The sequence below is a fragment of the Mobula birostris genome, chromosome 23 (genome assembly GCF_030028105.1).
Source record: "Mobula birostris isolate sMobBir1 chromosome 23, sMobBir1.hap1, whole genome shotgun sequence".
NCBI classification, from domain to species: Eukaryota; Metazoa; Chordata; class Chondrichthyes; order Myliobatiformes; family Myliobatidae; genus Mobula; species Mobula birostris.
Genome location: NC_092392.1, coordinates 61,757,218 through 61,775,974, shown reverse-complemented (window position 1 = coordinate 61,775,974; position 18,757 = coordinate 61,757,218). Strand labels below are relative to the sequence as shown.

Below are 18,757 nucleotides of genomic sequence, written 5' to 3'. Positions count from 1 at the left end.
ATATAAAAGGCCACATCGGGAGCACCGGAAGCAGTATATCACCCCAGTCGACTCACAGGTGAAGTGTTGCCTCACCTGGAAGGACTGTTTGGGGCCCTGAATGGTGGTAAGGGAGGAAGTGTAAGGGCATGTGTAGCACTTGTTCCGCTTACACGGATAAGTGCCAGGAGGGAGATCAGTGGGGAGGGATGGGGGGGACGAATGGACAAGGGAGTTGTGTAGGGAGCGATCCCTGCGGAATGCAGAGAGGGGGGGGAGGGAAAGATGTGCTTAGTGGTGGGATCCCATTGGAGGCACATTGTATAAGCCAAGCATTGCTGTTACAGAGAACCCCTTGCTCAGCAGTTAACAGTACGAGAAGCCATTTTAATATAACACTCAGAGAAGCCATTTTGGTAATAAGCGATTAACAGTTAACAGTCCATCTAGTATTACTGAGAGCCCTACATGTGATTAAATTATGCATGCTTACATATTGACTTGCATTTACACTAATGAACTTTAGGTTGTATTGATTATGTTTTTAAGTTATTTGAATAAAACAAGTCAAATTGATTTATGGTTAAAAAAAATTCAAAGTTATTTCAAATTAAGTGGAATAACATCCATAAAGAAATTTTCACTTTAATTTAAGGTGCTTCATTTTGTTAACTAAGCTCCTATTTAGCATTTTGTTGAATGCTAGCTCAAAGTCTATATAAACATTATCAACAGAAAATGCTGGACATGCTCAATAACTTAGGCAGGTAATGCTTCAGGTCAATGAATTTTCCTCAGAAGTTGCTTCAATATTTTGATGAATATAGTCTCTTGAGTTATCCAAGAGGTCAATTTGGAGCACAATTTTACTTTCACTGAATTCATGCAGACCTACTACTGTTACTGAGTTAATTGATTCGTGTTTTTTTTTGTCTTATAAATCTTTTTAGACAGTTCATCTAGATCAGGGGTTCCCAACCATTTTTTTAAGCCATGGGCCAAAACCCATTAAGGAAGGGGTCTGTGGACCCCAAGTTGGGAACTCCTGCCTTAGACTGATGACGCCTTGCTCCTAGTTCATTTTGTGGATTCTGAAGTCTCAAATTAGTTCAGTGTTGGGAATTATCTTTAGCAGCCTTCCAGTCCTTCAGCTCCACTTTAGCCAATGAGAATTTAAAGTTTCTGCTATTTCTAATTTACTCAACCCTATCGCTGGAATAGGTCATCCAGCCTTTGAACCTGGTCCACCATGCATCGGCCATGTCTGATATATCTCTGTGTCGTTTTCTAGCCAGGCATGTTTGAATGAACATATGACAGCTCATGGGTAGAGAATTCAAAAGGTTCACCACCCTCTGAATGAAGAATCTTTTTCTTATCTTGGTCCTTGTCAGCCTGCCCCTTCATTCTCAATTTGTGTCCCATTTTCTCTGTTGAGGAAATATCCCCGTGTCTAAATCAGGGTTCCCTAACTTTTTTATGCTGTGGACCCCCACCATTAACCAAAGGGTCAGTGGACCCCAGCTGGGAACCTCTGGTCTAGACAAACAAGCCCTTCGTGAATTTAAGTTTTAATGAAATCTCCTCATTTTGATTTCAAACCTTAGAGAATACACACATGAGAAATGTAGATTTATTTTGGCGAATCCTCACTGCACTCTGTAGCATGTACATCCTCTCATGGGTCAAGAGACTGTAATTATATGCAATGCTCCAGGTGCAACCTCATCAAAATTATATACAATTGAAGTAAAACTTCCTTATTCCTATAAACAAACTCTCTTCTTTTGTAGGCTGACATGCCATTTGCTTGTTACACTTGCACATTGTCCTTTATTGGTTTGTATATATGTATTCCCCACTCCTTTGAATGTCAACATGACCCAGCCAATCTTTTTTGTGCATCTTCTCCACCTAGTTCTATCAAAACATATCATTGACAGATGGAGAATATAATCTCAATACCTGATAGAAAAATGTCCTTTCTATGAGTAGAATGAGGAAACAAGGGATATTAATTTTGACATTGCTTTACAAAATTCTGGTTTGGCCACATCTAGAGATCTTTAAGCAGATCTGGGTACCAAGTGGTTTATTGGTATTTATTGGCCTTGGCAGCAGTTCACATTTACCAGAAAAATATTGAACTCCAGGGTTCAAATTAAGAATTTGGGAGTTTTGTGATTTGATTGAAGTTTTTTAAGATCTTTACTTTGATTTGAACTTACCCATTTTCACCCTTTTTTGCTGGTTTGAGAGTTCAGATATAGTACAAACATTTCAGTTAGACCTTTTAGGAATGGACTTTCAAAACACCTTTATATGGTAGCAGTTTGGAAAGCAGTTGTGCAAATAGGGAGTTTTTGCTAATCACATTATCTAAATCTGTAATTCAGGTTTTCATTAACCAGAGATATTAAGGAATATATGCCAAAGTTTGGCATATGTGACATTAGTTGTCACCTTAATGAATATGTCTGTGTAGATCTAAAAAGCCAAAAGCCTATATTCCTCCCTCCTCCAGCTAGTTTGTTCAGTTTGTCTTTGACTCGTCAATATTATTTTCTATTCTTGCAATGAATTTTGCAGTTGTGCATTTGTTGTTTCCTAAATGTTGTCCTGCTGTCTCATCTGCCCACACCTTCTCAGAAATAATGCCAGCAGTGCTTACTCAATAGAGTAAAATCCTCCAAAAGTCAGTCCTTGTATGACATTGAAAATAGAATAGGATTAATTGTGTGCTACCATGTAGATGCTACTCTGCATATATTGTTCTTAATATCTTGTCTTTGTTGTTATTGTGGTGTAGTGAAGAGGGAGAAAAAATGTTATTTAAAATGTGAATAATAATTTTCTTCCATAATCTGCCTTTACACAATAGTTGTTCTCCCTTTAAATGTAAAAGCAATGCCAAGTTATTTGTCAAAAACAAGAGAAGTTCTGCAGATGTTGGAAATCCAAGCAATGCACACAAAATGCTGGAGGAGCTCAGCAGGCCAGGCAGCATCTATGGAAAAGAGTACGGTCAACGTTGTGGGCCGAGACTATTCAGCAGGAGGATCTTGGCCAAGAACGTCAACTGTACTCTTTTCCATAGATGCTGCCTGGCCTGCTGAGCTCCTCCAGCATTTTGTGTGTGTTGCCAAGTTATTTGTGTTGTGAATGAATTAGTATAATAATTAGTAAAATAAGAGTTATCACATCAACCATTAACTAACTGGGTTTCAAAAAAAATAAAACAATTTTAAAGAAAATTTAGTTCCCAGCAGAGTTTTATATTAGAAGGCCTGATAAAGTATTTGACAAATATTTTATTCAAATTCAAGCAATTAAACCTAATAACTAAACATTTTTTATCTGAAGCAATTTTAAGTATGTAAATGCATTTGACAAATAAAACACGTTAATGGGAAAACATTTCCACACACGGAAAATAATGGTTATAGAACAAAAATAGTTTTTGAATCTTTCTAAACATTAATATTACAATTAATATAAATAAATGTAGGAATTGAATATATATTGTAATGAAGCATGTTATTGTACAGGGTACTGAGACAGAAGGTTGCTACATTTTGACATTCTACCTTCCCTATGAATTTTTAGAACAATCACTGTTAGCATGAAAACCTGATCGTTGATCTTTGTGTCTTTCCAATTTTCAAGAAAATGTGGTTGATTTTACTTTCTGCCTTCCTGTTCAGATATAGTACATGAGAATTTGAAAATAGGTTCAGATGGCGAGAGTGATCAAGCTTCTGGAACATCATCTGATGAGGTGCAGTCACCTACACGTGTTCGAATGAGAAATCACCTGCATAGGAGAATCTCCATGGAGGTAAGGTATAACAGTTCAGTAGGTATTATTATTTAAAGTTGCAGTTTAATTGTAAGATTAAAGCTATATGGTATAGTTTCCAAAGCAGAATCAGGTTGTGGGACCAGAGGAGACAGGTGTCTTCAGGCTTCTGTATGCTTTATCATCACTATTTGAAATTCTGCCGACAATAGTTGTGGTGTCAGCAAATTTATAGATGGTGTTTGAGTTGTACCTAGCCACACAGTCCTAGGTATAGAGAGAGTAGAGTAATGGGCTAAGCACGCATCCTTGAGGTGCACCAGTGTTGATTGTCAGTGGGGAGATGTTATTTCTGATCCACACAGACTGTGGTCTCCCAAGGAGGAAGTCAATGATTCAGTTGCAGAGGGAGATACAGAGGCACGGGCTTTGGAGCTTGTTATTTAGAACTTAAGAGTATGATTGTGTTGAAGGCTGAATTGTAATCAATAAACAGCAGCCTAATATAGGTATTACTGTTGTCCAGGTAATCCAAGGCCAAGTGGAGAGCCAGTGACATTGCATCCACTGTAGACCTATTGTGATCTGATGCCTTGCGAGAACCATAGAACCATAGAAACTACAGCACAGAAACAGGCCTTTTGGCCCTTCTTGGCTGTGCGGAATCATTTTCTGCCTAGTCCCACTGACCTGCACACGGACCATATCCCTCCATACGCCTCCCATCCATGTATCTGTCCAATTTATTCTTAAATATTAAAAAAGAACCCGCATTTACCACCTCGTCTGGCAGCTCATTCCATACTCCCACCACTCTCTGTGTGAAGAAGCCCCCTCTAATGTTCCTTTTAAACTTTTCTCCCCTCACCCTTAACCCATGTCCTCTGGTCTTTTTCTCCCCTTGCCTCAGTGGAAAAAGCCTGCTTGCATTCACTCTATCTATACCCATCATAATTTTACATACCTCTATCAAATCTCCCCTCATTCCTCTACGCTCCAGGGAATAAAGTCCTAACCTATTCAACCTTTCTCTGTAACTGAGTTTCTCAAGTCCTGGCAACATCCTTGTAAACCTTCTCTGCACTCTTTCAACCTTATTTATATCCTTCCTGTAATTTGGTGACCAAAACTGAACACAATTCTCCAGATTTGGCCTCACCAATGCCTTATACAACCTCATCATAACATTCCAGCTCTTATACTCAATACTTCGATTAATAAAGGCCAATGTACCAAAAGCTCTCTTTACGACCCTATCTACCTGTGACGCCACTTTTAGGGAATGTTGTATCTGTATTCCCAGATCCCTCTGTTCCACTGCACTCCTCAGTGCCTTACCATTAACCCTGTATGTTCTACGTTGGTTTGTCCTTCCAACGTGCAATACCTCACACTTGTCTGTATTAAACTCCATCTGCCATTTTTCAGCCCATTTTTCCAGCTGGTCCAAGCCCCTCTGCAGGCTCTGAAAACCTTCCTCGCTGTCTACTACACCTCCAATCTTTGTATCATCAGCAAATTTGCTGATCCAATTTACCACATTATCATCCAGATCATTGATATAGATGACAAATAACAATGGACCCAGCACTGATCCCTGTGGCACACCACTAGTCACAGGCCTCCACTCGGAGAAGCAATTCTCTACTACCACTCTTTGGCTTCTTCCATTGAGCCAATGTCTGATCCAATTTACCACCTCTCCATGGATACCTAGCGACTGAATTTTCCTAACTAACCTCCCATGCGGGACCTTGTCGAAGGCCTTACTGAAGTCCTTGTAGACAATATCCACTGCCTTCCCTTCATCCACTTTCCTGGTAAATTCCTCGAAAAACTCCAATAGATTGGTCAAACATGACCTGCCATGCACAAAGCCATGTTGACTCTCCCTAATAAGTCCCTGTCTATCCAAATGCTTGTAGATTCTGTCTCTTAGTACTCCCTCCAATAACTTACCTACTACCAATTTACCGGCCTATAATTTCCCGGATTACTTTTTGATCCTTTTTTAACAACGGAACAACATGAGCCACTCTCCAATCCTCCGGCACCTCACCTGTAGACAGCGACATTTTAAATATTTCTGCCAGGGCCCCTGCAATTTCAACACCAGTCTCCTTCAAAGTCCGAGGGAACACCCTGTCAGGTCCCAGGGATCTATCCACTTTAATTTTCCTCAAGACAGCAAGGACCTCCTCCTTTTCGATCTGTACAGTTTCCATGATCTCATTACTTGTTTCCCCTAATTCCATAGACTTCATGCCAGTTTCCGTAGTAAATACAGATGCAAAAACCTATTTAAGATCTCCCCCATTTCCTTTGGTTCTGTACATAGGCGACCACTCTGATCTTCAAGAGGACCAACTTTATCCCTTACAATCCTTTTGCTCTTAATATACCTGTAAAAGCTCTTTGGATTATCCATCACTTTGACTGCCAATGCAACCTCATGTCTTCTTTTAGCACTCCTGATTTATTTCTTAAGTATTTTCTTGAACTTCTTATACTCCTCAAGCACCTTATTTACTCCCTGCTTCCTATACATGTCATACAACTCCCTCTTCTTCTTTATCAGAGTTGCAATATCCCTTGAGAACCAAGGTTCCTTATTCCTATTCACTTTGCCTTTAATCCTGACAGGAACATACAAATTCTGCACTCTCAAAATTTCTCCTTTGAAGGCTTCCCACCTACCGATCACATCCTTGCCAGAGAACAACCTGTCCCAATCCACGCTTTTTAGATTCTTTCTCATTTCTTCAAATTTGGCCTTCTTCCAGTTAAGAACCTCAACCCTAGGACCAGATCTATCCTTGTCCATGATCAAGTTGAAACTAATGGTGTTATGATCACTGGAACGAAAGTGCTCCCCTACACAGACTTCCGTCACTTGTCCTAACTCGTTTCCTAACAGGAGATCCAATATTGCATCCCCTCTAGTTGGTCCCTCTATATATTGATTTAGAAAACTTTCCTGAACACATTTTACAAATTCTAAACCATCTAGACCCCTAACAGTATGGGAGACCTAATCAATATATGGAAAATTAAAATCCCCTACCACCACAACTTTATGTTTCCTGCAGTTGCTTGCTATTTCCCTGCAGATTTGCTCTTCCAATTCTTGTTGACTATTGGGTGGTCTGTAATACAATCCCACTAATGTGGCCATACCTTTCCTGTTTCTCAGCTCCACCCATAAGGACTCAGTAGACAAGCCCTCTAATCTGTCCTGCCTGAGCACTGCTGTAATATTTTCCCTAACAAGCAATGCTACTCCCCTACCTTCCATTCCTCTGCCTCGATCACATCTGATACATCGGAACCCTGGCATATTAAGCTGCCAGTCCTGCCCCTCCTGTAGCCAAGTTTCACTAATTGCTATAACGTCATAAGCCAAGTTTCACTAATTGCTATAACGTCAGAGCGAGGGTTCACCCTTTCAAAAGACGTACTGATGTTGGCCTCTGAGGCAGAGATCACTGGGCACCAGATGCTGCAGGGATTCACATGAATGTAGTTTTATCCTCCCTTTCAAAGTGTGCATAAAAAATGTTGAGTTCATCTAGGAGTAAAGCATCACAACCATTCATGATGTTAGGTTTCGCTTTGTAGGAAGTAATGGCCTGCAATCCCTGCCAGAGCCGATATGCATCTGATTCTGTCTCTAACCGCAACTGAAATTGTCTTCCAGCTTTTAAAATAGCCATCTATAGTTCGTACCTGGATTTCTTGTATAGTTCTGGATAACCAGTCTTGAATGCTACAGATCTAGCCCTCAGAAGATTACGAATCTCCCGGTTCATCCATTGCTTTTGGTTTGGGTATGTCTGGTTTGTTCTCAAAGGCACACACAGATTGATGAAGCTGGTGACAACTGTGGTGTATTCATTCAGATTTGAAGATGAATACCTGAATGTGGTCCAGTTCACTATCTCAAAGCAGTCCTGTAAGCATTCCTGCACCTCCTTTGATCATACCTTTTGCTGCAGTCTTTAGTCTCTGTCTATATGCTGGGAGTTGAAGTACGGCCAGATGTTCAGCCTTTCTAAAGTGTGTGTGTGGGATTGCACAGTAATTGTTATTGATGGTGGTTTAACAGTGGTCAAGTGCGTTGTCTCCTCTAGTTCTACAGGTGGTATGTTGACGGTAGTTGTTTAGAGACTTGTTCAGGTTGGCCTGGTTGAAATCCCTTGCAATGATGGGGAGAGCATCAAGGGTGTGCTGTCTCATGCCTGATGATTTACAGTGTTCAGCTCCTCCAGTTCCTGCCGGACGTTGGGCTGAGGTGGAAAGTACACCACTATCAAGATGATGGTGGAAAATTCCTTCAGCAGATAAAAAGGACAACATTTGACTGCTAGAGGTTCCAGGTTGGGTGAGCAGAACTGAGACAGAACCACCACGTTTGTGCACCACAATGAGTTAATTATAAAGCATACTCATCTCCTCTGCCTTTAAAAGAATGAGCTATTCTGTCTTTGCGGTGAATGTTGAAGCCATCGGTCTGAAATGGTGGGGGACAGCTGTGTATCCTTGAAGCGATATACACAGCAGTCCCTGATGCCTCTCTGGTACAGCAATCTTGCTCTGAGGTCCTTGTCTTATTTTGCAGAAACTACATTAGCCAGCAGAATGGCTGGGAATGGGTGTCTAAGGCCTCAGCATTTCAATCATACCTGTAAACAAACATGCCATCCCTACTTTTGTTTTCTTACACGGAACTGCATTCGCAACCTTAGTCTGAAATACTAGATAGGTTGAATTTGAGTATCGATAGGTTTTTCAAACATCTTAAAACAATGCTTCTTACTGAAGTACAGATGGCTGTGCCTGTGGTTTTCAGCTGTAGTAGTCCTAAACAGGAAAATTTGATGATTCCCATCAGAACCGCACACAGAATTGCCACTTATCGGCACCATCTTAACCATACTCTATGCTGCTTTAAGAGTCAAGAACAATTAAACGCAGCTCTAACAAGATAAGCCTTGAATGTGCGGTGATGATGATGCATTAAATATATTCATGCATGTTATTAATATCTCAGCCTTCAAGTGCTTGACATCTTGACCCCCAGCATCAAAATACAGAAACTCGGCTTTCAGCAAAATAGCATGTTTAATTCTATGTCCACTGTGATTTTATACTGAAAAATATGAACAAATCAAAAGTAACTAGCAAGCTTGAATAGAGTTATTCAGCCACCAGCATGAAAACAGGCCATGCAATCCACCAAATGTACATTGACCAGTGGGCATCCATCAATAATTAATATCACCTCTCAGCTCTTAGTCTATAACCTTCTTTGCCTGGGCAATTCAGGTGCTCATCCGGACCCTGTTTAAATACTATCATTCAGTCACAGAGTTACATAGGACTCTGTGTCCTTCAGTCCAACTTTCCCATCCTACCAAGAAACCTTTTTCTGCTAATTCCTGCATTTGGCTCATATCCCGTTGCTCATTTCTATTCATGTCTAAATGCTTTGTAACTGCTGTGATTGTACCCCTCTTTTTACCACCTCTCTTAGCTTGTTGTATATACCATCACATTCTGTATGGTAAACTTGCTCCTCAGATCTCCTTTAAATATTTTCCCTCTCACTTCTAATTTGTACCACCTAGTGAGAATAAAAGGATCCTTTTCTGGTTGGCTGCCAGTGTTCCCCAGGGGTCAGTGCTGGGACTGCCTCTTTTTTATGCTATATATATCAATGATTTAGATAATGGAATAGATAGCTTTTTTGCCAAGTTTTGCAGATGCTACAAAGATTGGTGGAGAGACAGGTACTGTTGAGGAAACAGGAATTGCAGAAGGACTTAGACAGATTAGGAGAATGGGCAAGAAAGTGGCAAATGAGATACAATGTTGGAAAATGCATGGTTATGCACCTTGGAAGAAGAAATAAATGTGCAGACTATTTTCTAAATGGGGAGAAAATCCAAAAATCTGAGATACAAAGGGACTTGGGAATCCTTGTGCAGAACACCCTAAAGGTTAACTTTCAGGTTGAATCATTGATGAGGAAGGCAACTGCAATGTTAGCATTCATTTCAAGAGGTCTAGAATACAGGAGCAGGGATGTGATGCTGAGGCTTTGTAAGGCAGTGGTGAGACCTTACCTTGAGTATTATGTTTAATATTGGGCTCCTCATCTAAGAAAAGATGTGCTGTCCTTGGAGAGGGTCCAGAGTCAGTTCACAAGGATGATTCTTGGAATGAAAGGCTTATCATATGGGGAATGTTTGATGGCTCCAAGCCTGTACTGACTGGAATTTAGAAGGATGGGGGGGGGGGGGGGTCTCATTGAAACTTTTCAGATGTTGAAAGGCCGAGATAGAGTAGATGTGGAGAGAATGTTTCCCATGGTGGGAAACAAGAGAGCACTGCTTCAGAGATGAGAAATTTCTTTAGTCCGAGGGTAGTGAATTTGTGGAAATTGTTACCTCAGGCAGCTGTAGAGGCCAGGTCATTAGGTGCTTTTAAGGCGGAGATTGATAGGTTCTTGATTGGCCATAGCATCAGAAGTTATGGGGAGAAGGCTGAGGAGGTGAATAAAAAAGGATCAGCCATGATTGAATGGCAGAGCAGATTTGATGGGCCAAATGGCCTGATTCTGCTCCTATGCCTATAGTCTAATTTAAGACTCCCCTATCCTTGCAAAAAGATTGTGACTCTCTCCATATTTTTTATAAACCTCTATAAGTCACATCTCAGTTTCATGTGCTCTAGTGAGAACAATCCTAGCAAATCCAATCTCTCCTTGTAACTAAAGCCCTCTGTTGCTAGTATAATTTCTCATTATTGTTGTTCTGAAGTCTTTACCCTTTGTTTTCTTCCTTTGTACCATAATGTAACTCAAAAGTGTTTTCATATGCTTTACAGCAAAAGTAGACTTAAATCCACCCAGTGAATTGGTGTAATGTTAAAAGTTATTTCAAAGGTTTCCCCCATGTCTTGACTCTCCAGTGGAGTTGGACATTACATTTGAGCCACAAGATGATGTCTCCCACCCAGGGTATCTATGTAGAAATTTTGTCCAAGATTTAGTCAAAATGAGGCAAAAAGATCAAAAAATATTTACAAAATGTTTTCAGGTTAATCAAATTAAAGTGTAAAATAAGAATTCTGAGGTAAGATATTTGGGATAAGTTTTGTACAATTAGGAAAAACTGACTTTTTCCAGAAGAAAAAGTTTGAAATATTTTGCTCAATATCAAGACAGATCATGCCAAAGGACTACTAACTAACTCACTTGTCAATTATCAAAGTAAAATGTGTAGACTAAAAATCGCCTGCTGACTGAAATCTATAACCGAAAAAGAAAGCAACATTACTGGATGTTGAAAATTTTGGTGTGTATCTCATTTTCCAGCCACTATGAACTGTATTATCATGGAGGTTTTATATACAATGACTATGAAGATGTTGTAATTGTTTACAAACATTTTACATACTGTAAACAGATTAATATGCAGGATGAATGTACAAATTGAAAGTAGCCATGCTAAATAGGCACAAATGCAAGAAAAGGCAGCAGTGTTGCAATGGTAGAGCTGTTGTCTCATAGCTCAAGTGAACGGAGTTCAATCCTGACCTCCAGTGCTGTCTGCGTAGAGTTTATATAATCTCCCTATGACAGCATGGGCTTTCTCCCCACATCCCAATGATGTACAGGTTCATAGTTTATTTCACCACTGTAAACTACCCATATGTAAGTACATGGTAGAATATCAGGAGAATAGGTTACATGAAAAATAGTAGGGGAGTAGGATTGCTCTGTGAGCTTGCTTCCAATGTTGTAAGAAAAATATGATATCTTTCTTACAGAGAAGTCATGCCCTCTCGTACTAGGGAGCCTAGTATGAGAGGGCATGACTTAAGGATTGAAGGGCGCCCATTCAGAACAGAGATGCGAAGAAATTTTTTTAGCCAGAGGGTGGTGAATCTATGGAATTTGTTGCCACGGGCAGCAGTAGAGGTCAAGTCATTGGGTGTATTTAAGCCAGAGATTGATAGGTATCTGAGTAGCCAGGGCATCAAAGATTATAGTGAGAAGGCGGGGGAGTGGAACTAAATGGGAGAATGGATCAGCTCATGATAAAATGGCGGAGCAGACTCGATGGGCCGAATGGCCGACTTCTGCTCCTTTGTCTTATGGTCTTATGGTCTAAATCAATGTTGCGGACCTGGGTTCTACAGAAAATGTGGAAGACCTATGGCAAAGATGGCATTGTTATTGCCTAACTGGCATCATATCCTTAGTGCTCTTAATTGATCAGTGCTGATCAACTGCTGGAGTGTTCACTGAGATCTTCAACTTCTCACTGCAGCAGTCAGAGGTACCCACCCGCTTTAAGCAGGCTTTAATTATACCGATGGCACATGGCCAAGTGGTTAAGGCATTCGACTAGCGATCTGAAGGTCGTGAGTTCGAGCCCCAGCCAAGGCAGCGTGTTGTGTCTTTGAGCAAGGCACTTAATCACGCAGTGCTCTGAGACAACACTGGTGCCAAGCTGTATGGGTCCTAATGCCCTTCCCTTGGACAACACCAGTGTCGTAGAGAGGGGGGAGAGTTGCAGCATGGGCAACTGCTGGTCTCCCATACAACCTTGCCCAGGCCTGCGTCCTGGAGAGTGAAGACTTTCCAGGCGCAGATCCATGGTCTCGCAAGACTTTAACTTTAACTTTAAAATTATACCGATACCTAAGAAAACAGTGATAACCTGCCTCAATGACTATTGTCTAGTAGCACTTGCATCCACAGTGATGAAATGTTTTAAGAGGTTGGTGATGTAGTGTATGAACTGCTACCTGAGAAGCGACTGAACCGCTCCAATTTCCCTACTGGTATAACAAGCCCATAGCAGATGCCATTTCATTAGCTTTTCACTCAAGCCTGGAACATCTGGACAGCAAAGATGTATACATCAGGATGTTCTTTACCGACTGCAGCTTGGCATTCAATACTCTCAACCCCTCCCAATTAATCAATAAGCTCCAAGACTTTGCCCTCAATACCTCCTTGTGTAATTGTATCCTGGATTTCCTCACTTGCAAACCCTAGTCTGTTTGGATTGGCAACAACATCTCCTCTACAAACTCCATCAGCACAGGTACATTATAATGCTGTGTGCTTAGCCCCTTGCTGTATTCACTTTACACTTGTGACTGTGTGGCTAAGCACAGCTCCAATGCCATTTTCAAGTGACTGATGATACCACTGTCATAGGGCAAATCAAAGGTGGTGATGAATCAGCATGTAGGATGGAGGTTGAAAATCTGGCTGAATCATGCCACAACAACCACCTTTTACTCAATGTCAGCAAGACCAAGGAGTTCATTATTGACGTCAAAAGAAGGACACCAGAGGTCCATGAGACAGTCCTTATCGGAGGATCAGAGGGCCTGCCCTGGGTCCAACATGTAAGTGAAATTATGAAGAAAGCACTGCAGCACCTCTCCTTCCTTAGGATGTTGTGAGGATTCAGCATGACATCTATAACTAACAAGCTTCTATAGATATGTGGTGGAGAATATGTTGGCTGGCTGCATCATGGCCTGGTGTGGAAATACCAATGCCCTTGAATGGAAATTCATACAAAAAATAGTGGATATAGCCCAGTCCATCATAGGTAAAGCCCTCCCTACCATTGAGCACATCTACACAGAGTGTTGTCGCAGGAAAGCAGCATCCATCATCAGGGACCCCACCACCCAAGTCATGCTTTCTCCGCACTGCTGCCATCAGGAAGAAGGTACAGGAGCCCCAGGACTCACCATTGAAATGTGACAACATTAGCTGATTACTGTTTAAATTCCACTGTAAATGTTCTACTAAATCAACAAGTTTTATCCTTTTGATTTTTTTTCCCTCAGCCTGTTACTCACTTATTCCCAAGTTTTCTGGCTGTTATTGGATATAGCTGCTCAACAGCAGCAGAGTGTAATGTGTAATTTGCTACAAAATCAATTATGCAGTGACTTTAATAATTTGAACCATATTTTAACAGAATGCACTCTGAAGCTAAAATATAAAGCCTTTGCTGCCCTCATGTGTTGAATTTTAATTTAAAAATACTGGATTTGTTATATTGTTTCTTTTCATGCCCAGTAAACCATTGTTAAAGGAACACACATCAAAGTTGCTGGTGAATGCAGCAGGCCAGGCAGCATCTCTAGGAAGAGGTACAGTCAACGTTTCAGGCCGAGACCCCTTGTCAGGATTAACTGAAAGAAGAGATAGTAAGAGATTTGAGAGGGGGAGGACGGGATCTGAAATGATAGGAGAAGACAGGAGGGGGGAGGGGTGGAGCTAAGAGCTGGAAAGTTGATTGGCAAAAGGGATACAAGGCTGGAGAAGGGAGAGGATCATGGGACGGGAAGCCTAGGGAGAAAGAAAGGGGAGGGGGAGCCCAGAATTTGGGCAAGGAGTTATAGTGAGAGGGACAGAGGGAGAAAAAAGAGAGAGGGGAAAAATATATATAAATAAATAAACAAATAAGGGATGGGGTACGAAGGGGAGGTGGGGCATTAACAGAAGTTAGAGAAGTCAATGTTCATGCCATCAGGTTGGAGGCTACCTAGACGGAATATAAGGTGTTGTTCCTCCAACCTGAGTATGGCTTCACCTTGACAGTAGAGGAGGCCGTGGATAGACATATCAGAATGGGATTGGGACGTGGAATTAAAATGTGTGACCACTGGGAGATCCTGCTTTCTCTGGCGGACAGAGCGTAGGTGTTCAGCAAAACGGTCTCCCAACCTGCGTCGGATCTCGCCAATATATAGAAGGCCGCATAGGGAGCACCAAACGCAGTATATCACCCCAGCTGACTCACAGGTGAAGTGTCGCCTCACCTGGAAGGACTGTCTGGGGCCCTGAATGGTGGTGAGGGAGAAAGTGTAAGGGCACGTGTAGCACTTGTTCCACCTACAAGAATAAGTGCTGGGAGGGAGATCGGTGGGAAGGGATGGGGGGGAGGGGAACGAATGGACAAGGCAGTCGCGTAGGGAGCGATCCCTGCAAAAAGGAGAAAGGAGGGGGAGGGAAAGATGTGCTTAGTGGGGGGATCCCGTTGGAGGTGGTGGAAGTTACGGAGAATTATATGTTGGACCCAGGGGCTAGTGGGGTGGTAGGTGAGGACAAGGGGAACCCTATTCCTAGTGGGGTGGCGGGAGGATGGTGTCAGAGTGGATGTGCGTGAAATGGGAGAGATGCGTTTGAGAGCAGAGTTGATGGTGGAGGAAGGGAAGCCCCTTTCTTTAGAAAACGAGGACATCTCCTTCGTCCTGGAATGAAAAGCCTCATCCTGAGAGCAGATGCGGTGGAGACAGAGGAATTGCGAGAAGGGGATGGCCTTTTTTCAAGAGACAGGTTGGGAAGGAGGAATAGTCCAGGTAACTGTGAGAGACCATAGGCTTATAGTAGATATTAGTAGATAAGCTGTCTCCAGAGATAGAGACAGAAAGATCAAGAAAAGGGAGGGAGGTGTTGGAAATGGACCAGGTAAACTTGAGGGCAGGGTGAAAGTTGGAGGCAAAGTTAATGAAGTCAACGAGCTCAGCATGCATGCAGGAAGCAGCGCCAATGCAGTCGTTGATGTAGCGAAGGAAAAGTGGGGGACGGATACCAGTATAGTCTTGGAACATGGACTGTTCCACAAAGCCAACAAAAAGGCAGGCATAGCTGGGACCCATACGGGTGCCTATGGCTAAATCTTTAGTTTGGAGGAAGTGGGAGGAGTCAAAGGAGAAATTATTAAGAGTAAGGACTAATTCCGATAGATGGAGCAGAGTGGTGGTAGAGGGGAACTGGTTAAGTCTGGAATCCAAGAAGAAGTGGAGAGCTTTGAGACCTTCCTGGTGGGGGATAGAGGTATATAGGGACTGGACATCCCATACCATCACCAACTTTTCAGCTCAGAGGATCTCTCATCCACTGCTACCAACCTTATAGTTCCCACACCCCGCACTTCCCATTTCTACCTCCTACCCAAGATCCACAAACCTGCCTGTCCAGGTAGACCCGTTGTCTTGGCTTGCTCCTGCCCCACCAAACTCATTCCTGCATACCTTGACACTGTCTTATCCCCCCTTGTTCAATCCCTTCCTACCAATGTTCATGACACTTCTCACGCACTGAATTTTTTCAATGATTTTTAGTTCTCTGGCCCCCACCGCTTTATTTTCACCAATTTTAATTCCACGTCCCATTCCCATTCTGACATGTCTATCCATGGCCTGCTATACTGTCAAGATGAAGCCACACTCAGGTTCGAGGAAGAACACCTTATATTCCGTCTGGGTAGCCTCCAACCTGATGGCATGAACATTGACTTCTCTAACTTCCGTTAATGCCCACCTCCCCTTCGTACCCCATCCCTTATTTATTTATTTATTTTCTCCTTTTTTTTCTCCCTCTGTCCCTCTCACTATAACTCCTTGCCCATCCTCTGGGCTCCCCTCCCCTTTCTTTCTCCCTAGGCCTCCCGTCCCATGATCCTCTCCCTTCTCCAGCTTCGTATCCCTTTCGCCAATCAATTTTCCAGCTCTTAGCTCCATCCCTCCCCCTCCTGTCTTCTCTTATCATCTCTGATCTCCCCGTCCCCCTCTCAAATCTCTTACTATCTCTTCTTTCAGTTAGTCCTGATGAGGGGTCTCGGCCCGAAACGTTGACTGTACCTCTTCCTATAGATGCTGCCTGGCCTGCTGTGTTCACCAGCTTTTTTTATGTGTGTTGCTTGAATTTCCAGCATCTGCAGATTTCCTCATGTTTGCGTTTTTAAATTACAGCACTGTAGTTTACTGCACCTCGGCAAATATAGGCAGTTGTCGTGACTATGGTTTTACATGCTGTCATTCTGTTTGTGCAGCAATTGTACCATTTCATTGACTTGAATATACAGCTACAGTGACACTTTTATCTCTGAAGTTAGAAGTGATTGGAAGATCATCGCCTTATAGCAGATGTAATTTACAAATATGCTCCATTCAGGATCATCTGCTTCTTGTGCTACAGATGATCCCAGTCTATTATTCTAGGCAATGATTTGAACTTCTTCATTGGTGTGGCTGAACAGCTTCGCAGAGACATCAGCAAATTTGATTCTTTGCAGCTTCTACCATCCACAGTGACATCGCTCCACCAGCCACATCTTCCCCTCCCCTCCCTTCTTCACTGTCTCCAGGGATCACTCTCTGTATGACTCTGTTATGCATTCATCTCTTGCCAACCAAGCCCCTCCGTTCCCAATTACTCTACCCTGTAACCACAATGGGTATGATATCTACTTCCTTCCTCACCATCATTCGGGACCCTAAACAAGTGAGGAGGTCCTTCACAAGGGAAACCCATGGCATTTATTGCATCTGATGCTTCTGTTACAGACACCTCTACATCAGTGATATTGGACACCGATTGTGGACCAATTCAAGCATCTTTACTTTGTTCACCTTCCAACCTGGATCTCCTGATGGCCAGTTATTTTAATTCTCCTTCCCATTCTCATACCAACATGTCTGTCTAGAGCTTCCCTTTAGTGCCAAGTTGAGGCGAGATGCAAATTTAAGGAACAACACCACATTGTCCATTTGGGTAGGTTTCAACCTGGCAGCATGAGCTTCCAATAACACTCCCCTCTATTCCTTTTCATTTCTCTGTCTCCTCTTAATCCACCTTGGCACTCAAGCCCCATCTGTTTCTCCTACCCCCCCACCTCCGTCCGTCTGCTCATCACCCACACATTCTTCTGCTGGTTTCCTTCCCCACCTGTGTCTTTTTATTCATTGCTGTACCTTCCTCTCCTATCAAGTTGCATCATCTTCAACCCTTTGTTGCTTCCACTGTCTCCTCACAGCCCTTGAAGCCTTTTTCTACTCTCTTCCCTCCCTCATCTGCTTATCACCACTATCACCTGCATTTGCCAGCTCACCCTCTACCCCTTCCTTTTTATACTGGCTATCTCTTTCTCCCAGACTAGATGATAAGTCTCAATGTGAAACGTCAACTGTTTATTTTCTTCCATAGATGCTGCCTGACCTGCTGAGTTACTGCAGTGCATTGTGTTGCTTCAGATTTCAGCATTTGCAGTCTCTTCTACCTCTTGATACAATTTTTGAAGCGTTAATTCAGATAGAAAAAGGTGCAAAAATGACAATACTTCAGCAATCCTGCAGGTGGCGTATGGGCTCAATACACAAGTGGGTCAATCCAGTCCAAATTAGATTTCTTTCTGTCCAGTATTATGCCATTGTTCTTTGATGAAAAGAAATAGAAACTGAACATCAAACTGCTCATCTCAGAAAGCATCATGGAACACAAGGAGCTTATTCCTCAAAGCACTGTTGAGAAGCAATCAATGTGAATATCAAAAGGTTCTTCATAAACAGAGTCAGAGTGGATCACGCCAAGTCAAGGAAAAAAAGGGTAGTCTACGCTTGTCGTCAACTGAAGTGGCTGTTGAGAAGGGGCTTCAAGAGGTCAGAATCAGGTTTAATACCACTGGTGTATGTCGAGAAATGTGTTGTTTTGTAGCAGCAGTACACTATAGATTATAATTATATATATTTCAAAAAAATAAGTGGATAGTGCAAAAAGAGAGAGGAAACAATAATGAGGTAGTGTTCACGGATTCACTCTCCATTAGGAAATCTGATGGCGGAAGGGAAGAGGCTGTTCCTGAAGAGTTGAGTGTGTGTCTTCCGGCTCCTGTACCACCTCCTCGATGATAGCAATGAGAAGAGGATATGTAGTGAGTGATGGGGTCCTTAACAATAGATACCGCCGTTTTGAAGCATTGCTTTTTGAAGGTGTCCTGGATGCTGGGGAGGCTAGTGCTGGTGATGGCTGAGGTTACAACTTTCTGCACCTTTTTCCGATCCTATGCATTGGCCCCTCCATACCACACAGTGATGCAACCAGTTAAAATACTCTCCATAGTACATCTGTAGAAATTTGCAAGTGTTGGTGACATA

The 18,757-nt window shown here is 42.3% G+C and overlaps 1 protein-coding gene across 5 annotated transcripts in view; it reads left to right on the top strand.

Annotated features, from left to right (window-relative positions):
* Positions 1-18,757, top strand: part of cdk17 (cyclin dependent kinase 17) — a 224,671-nt gene that overhangs the window by 140,748 nt on the left and 65,166 nt on the right. For all 5 annotated transcript variants that reach the window (XM_072241456.1, XM_072241457.1, XM_072241455.1 and 2 more), the window contains one exon: positions 3,684-3,817. In XM_072241456.1, coding sequence (XP_072097557.1) covers positions 3,684-3,817 — 134 coding nt within the window. The remainder of the gene's footprint in view (positions 1-3,683; positions 3,818-18,757) is intronic.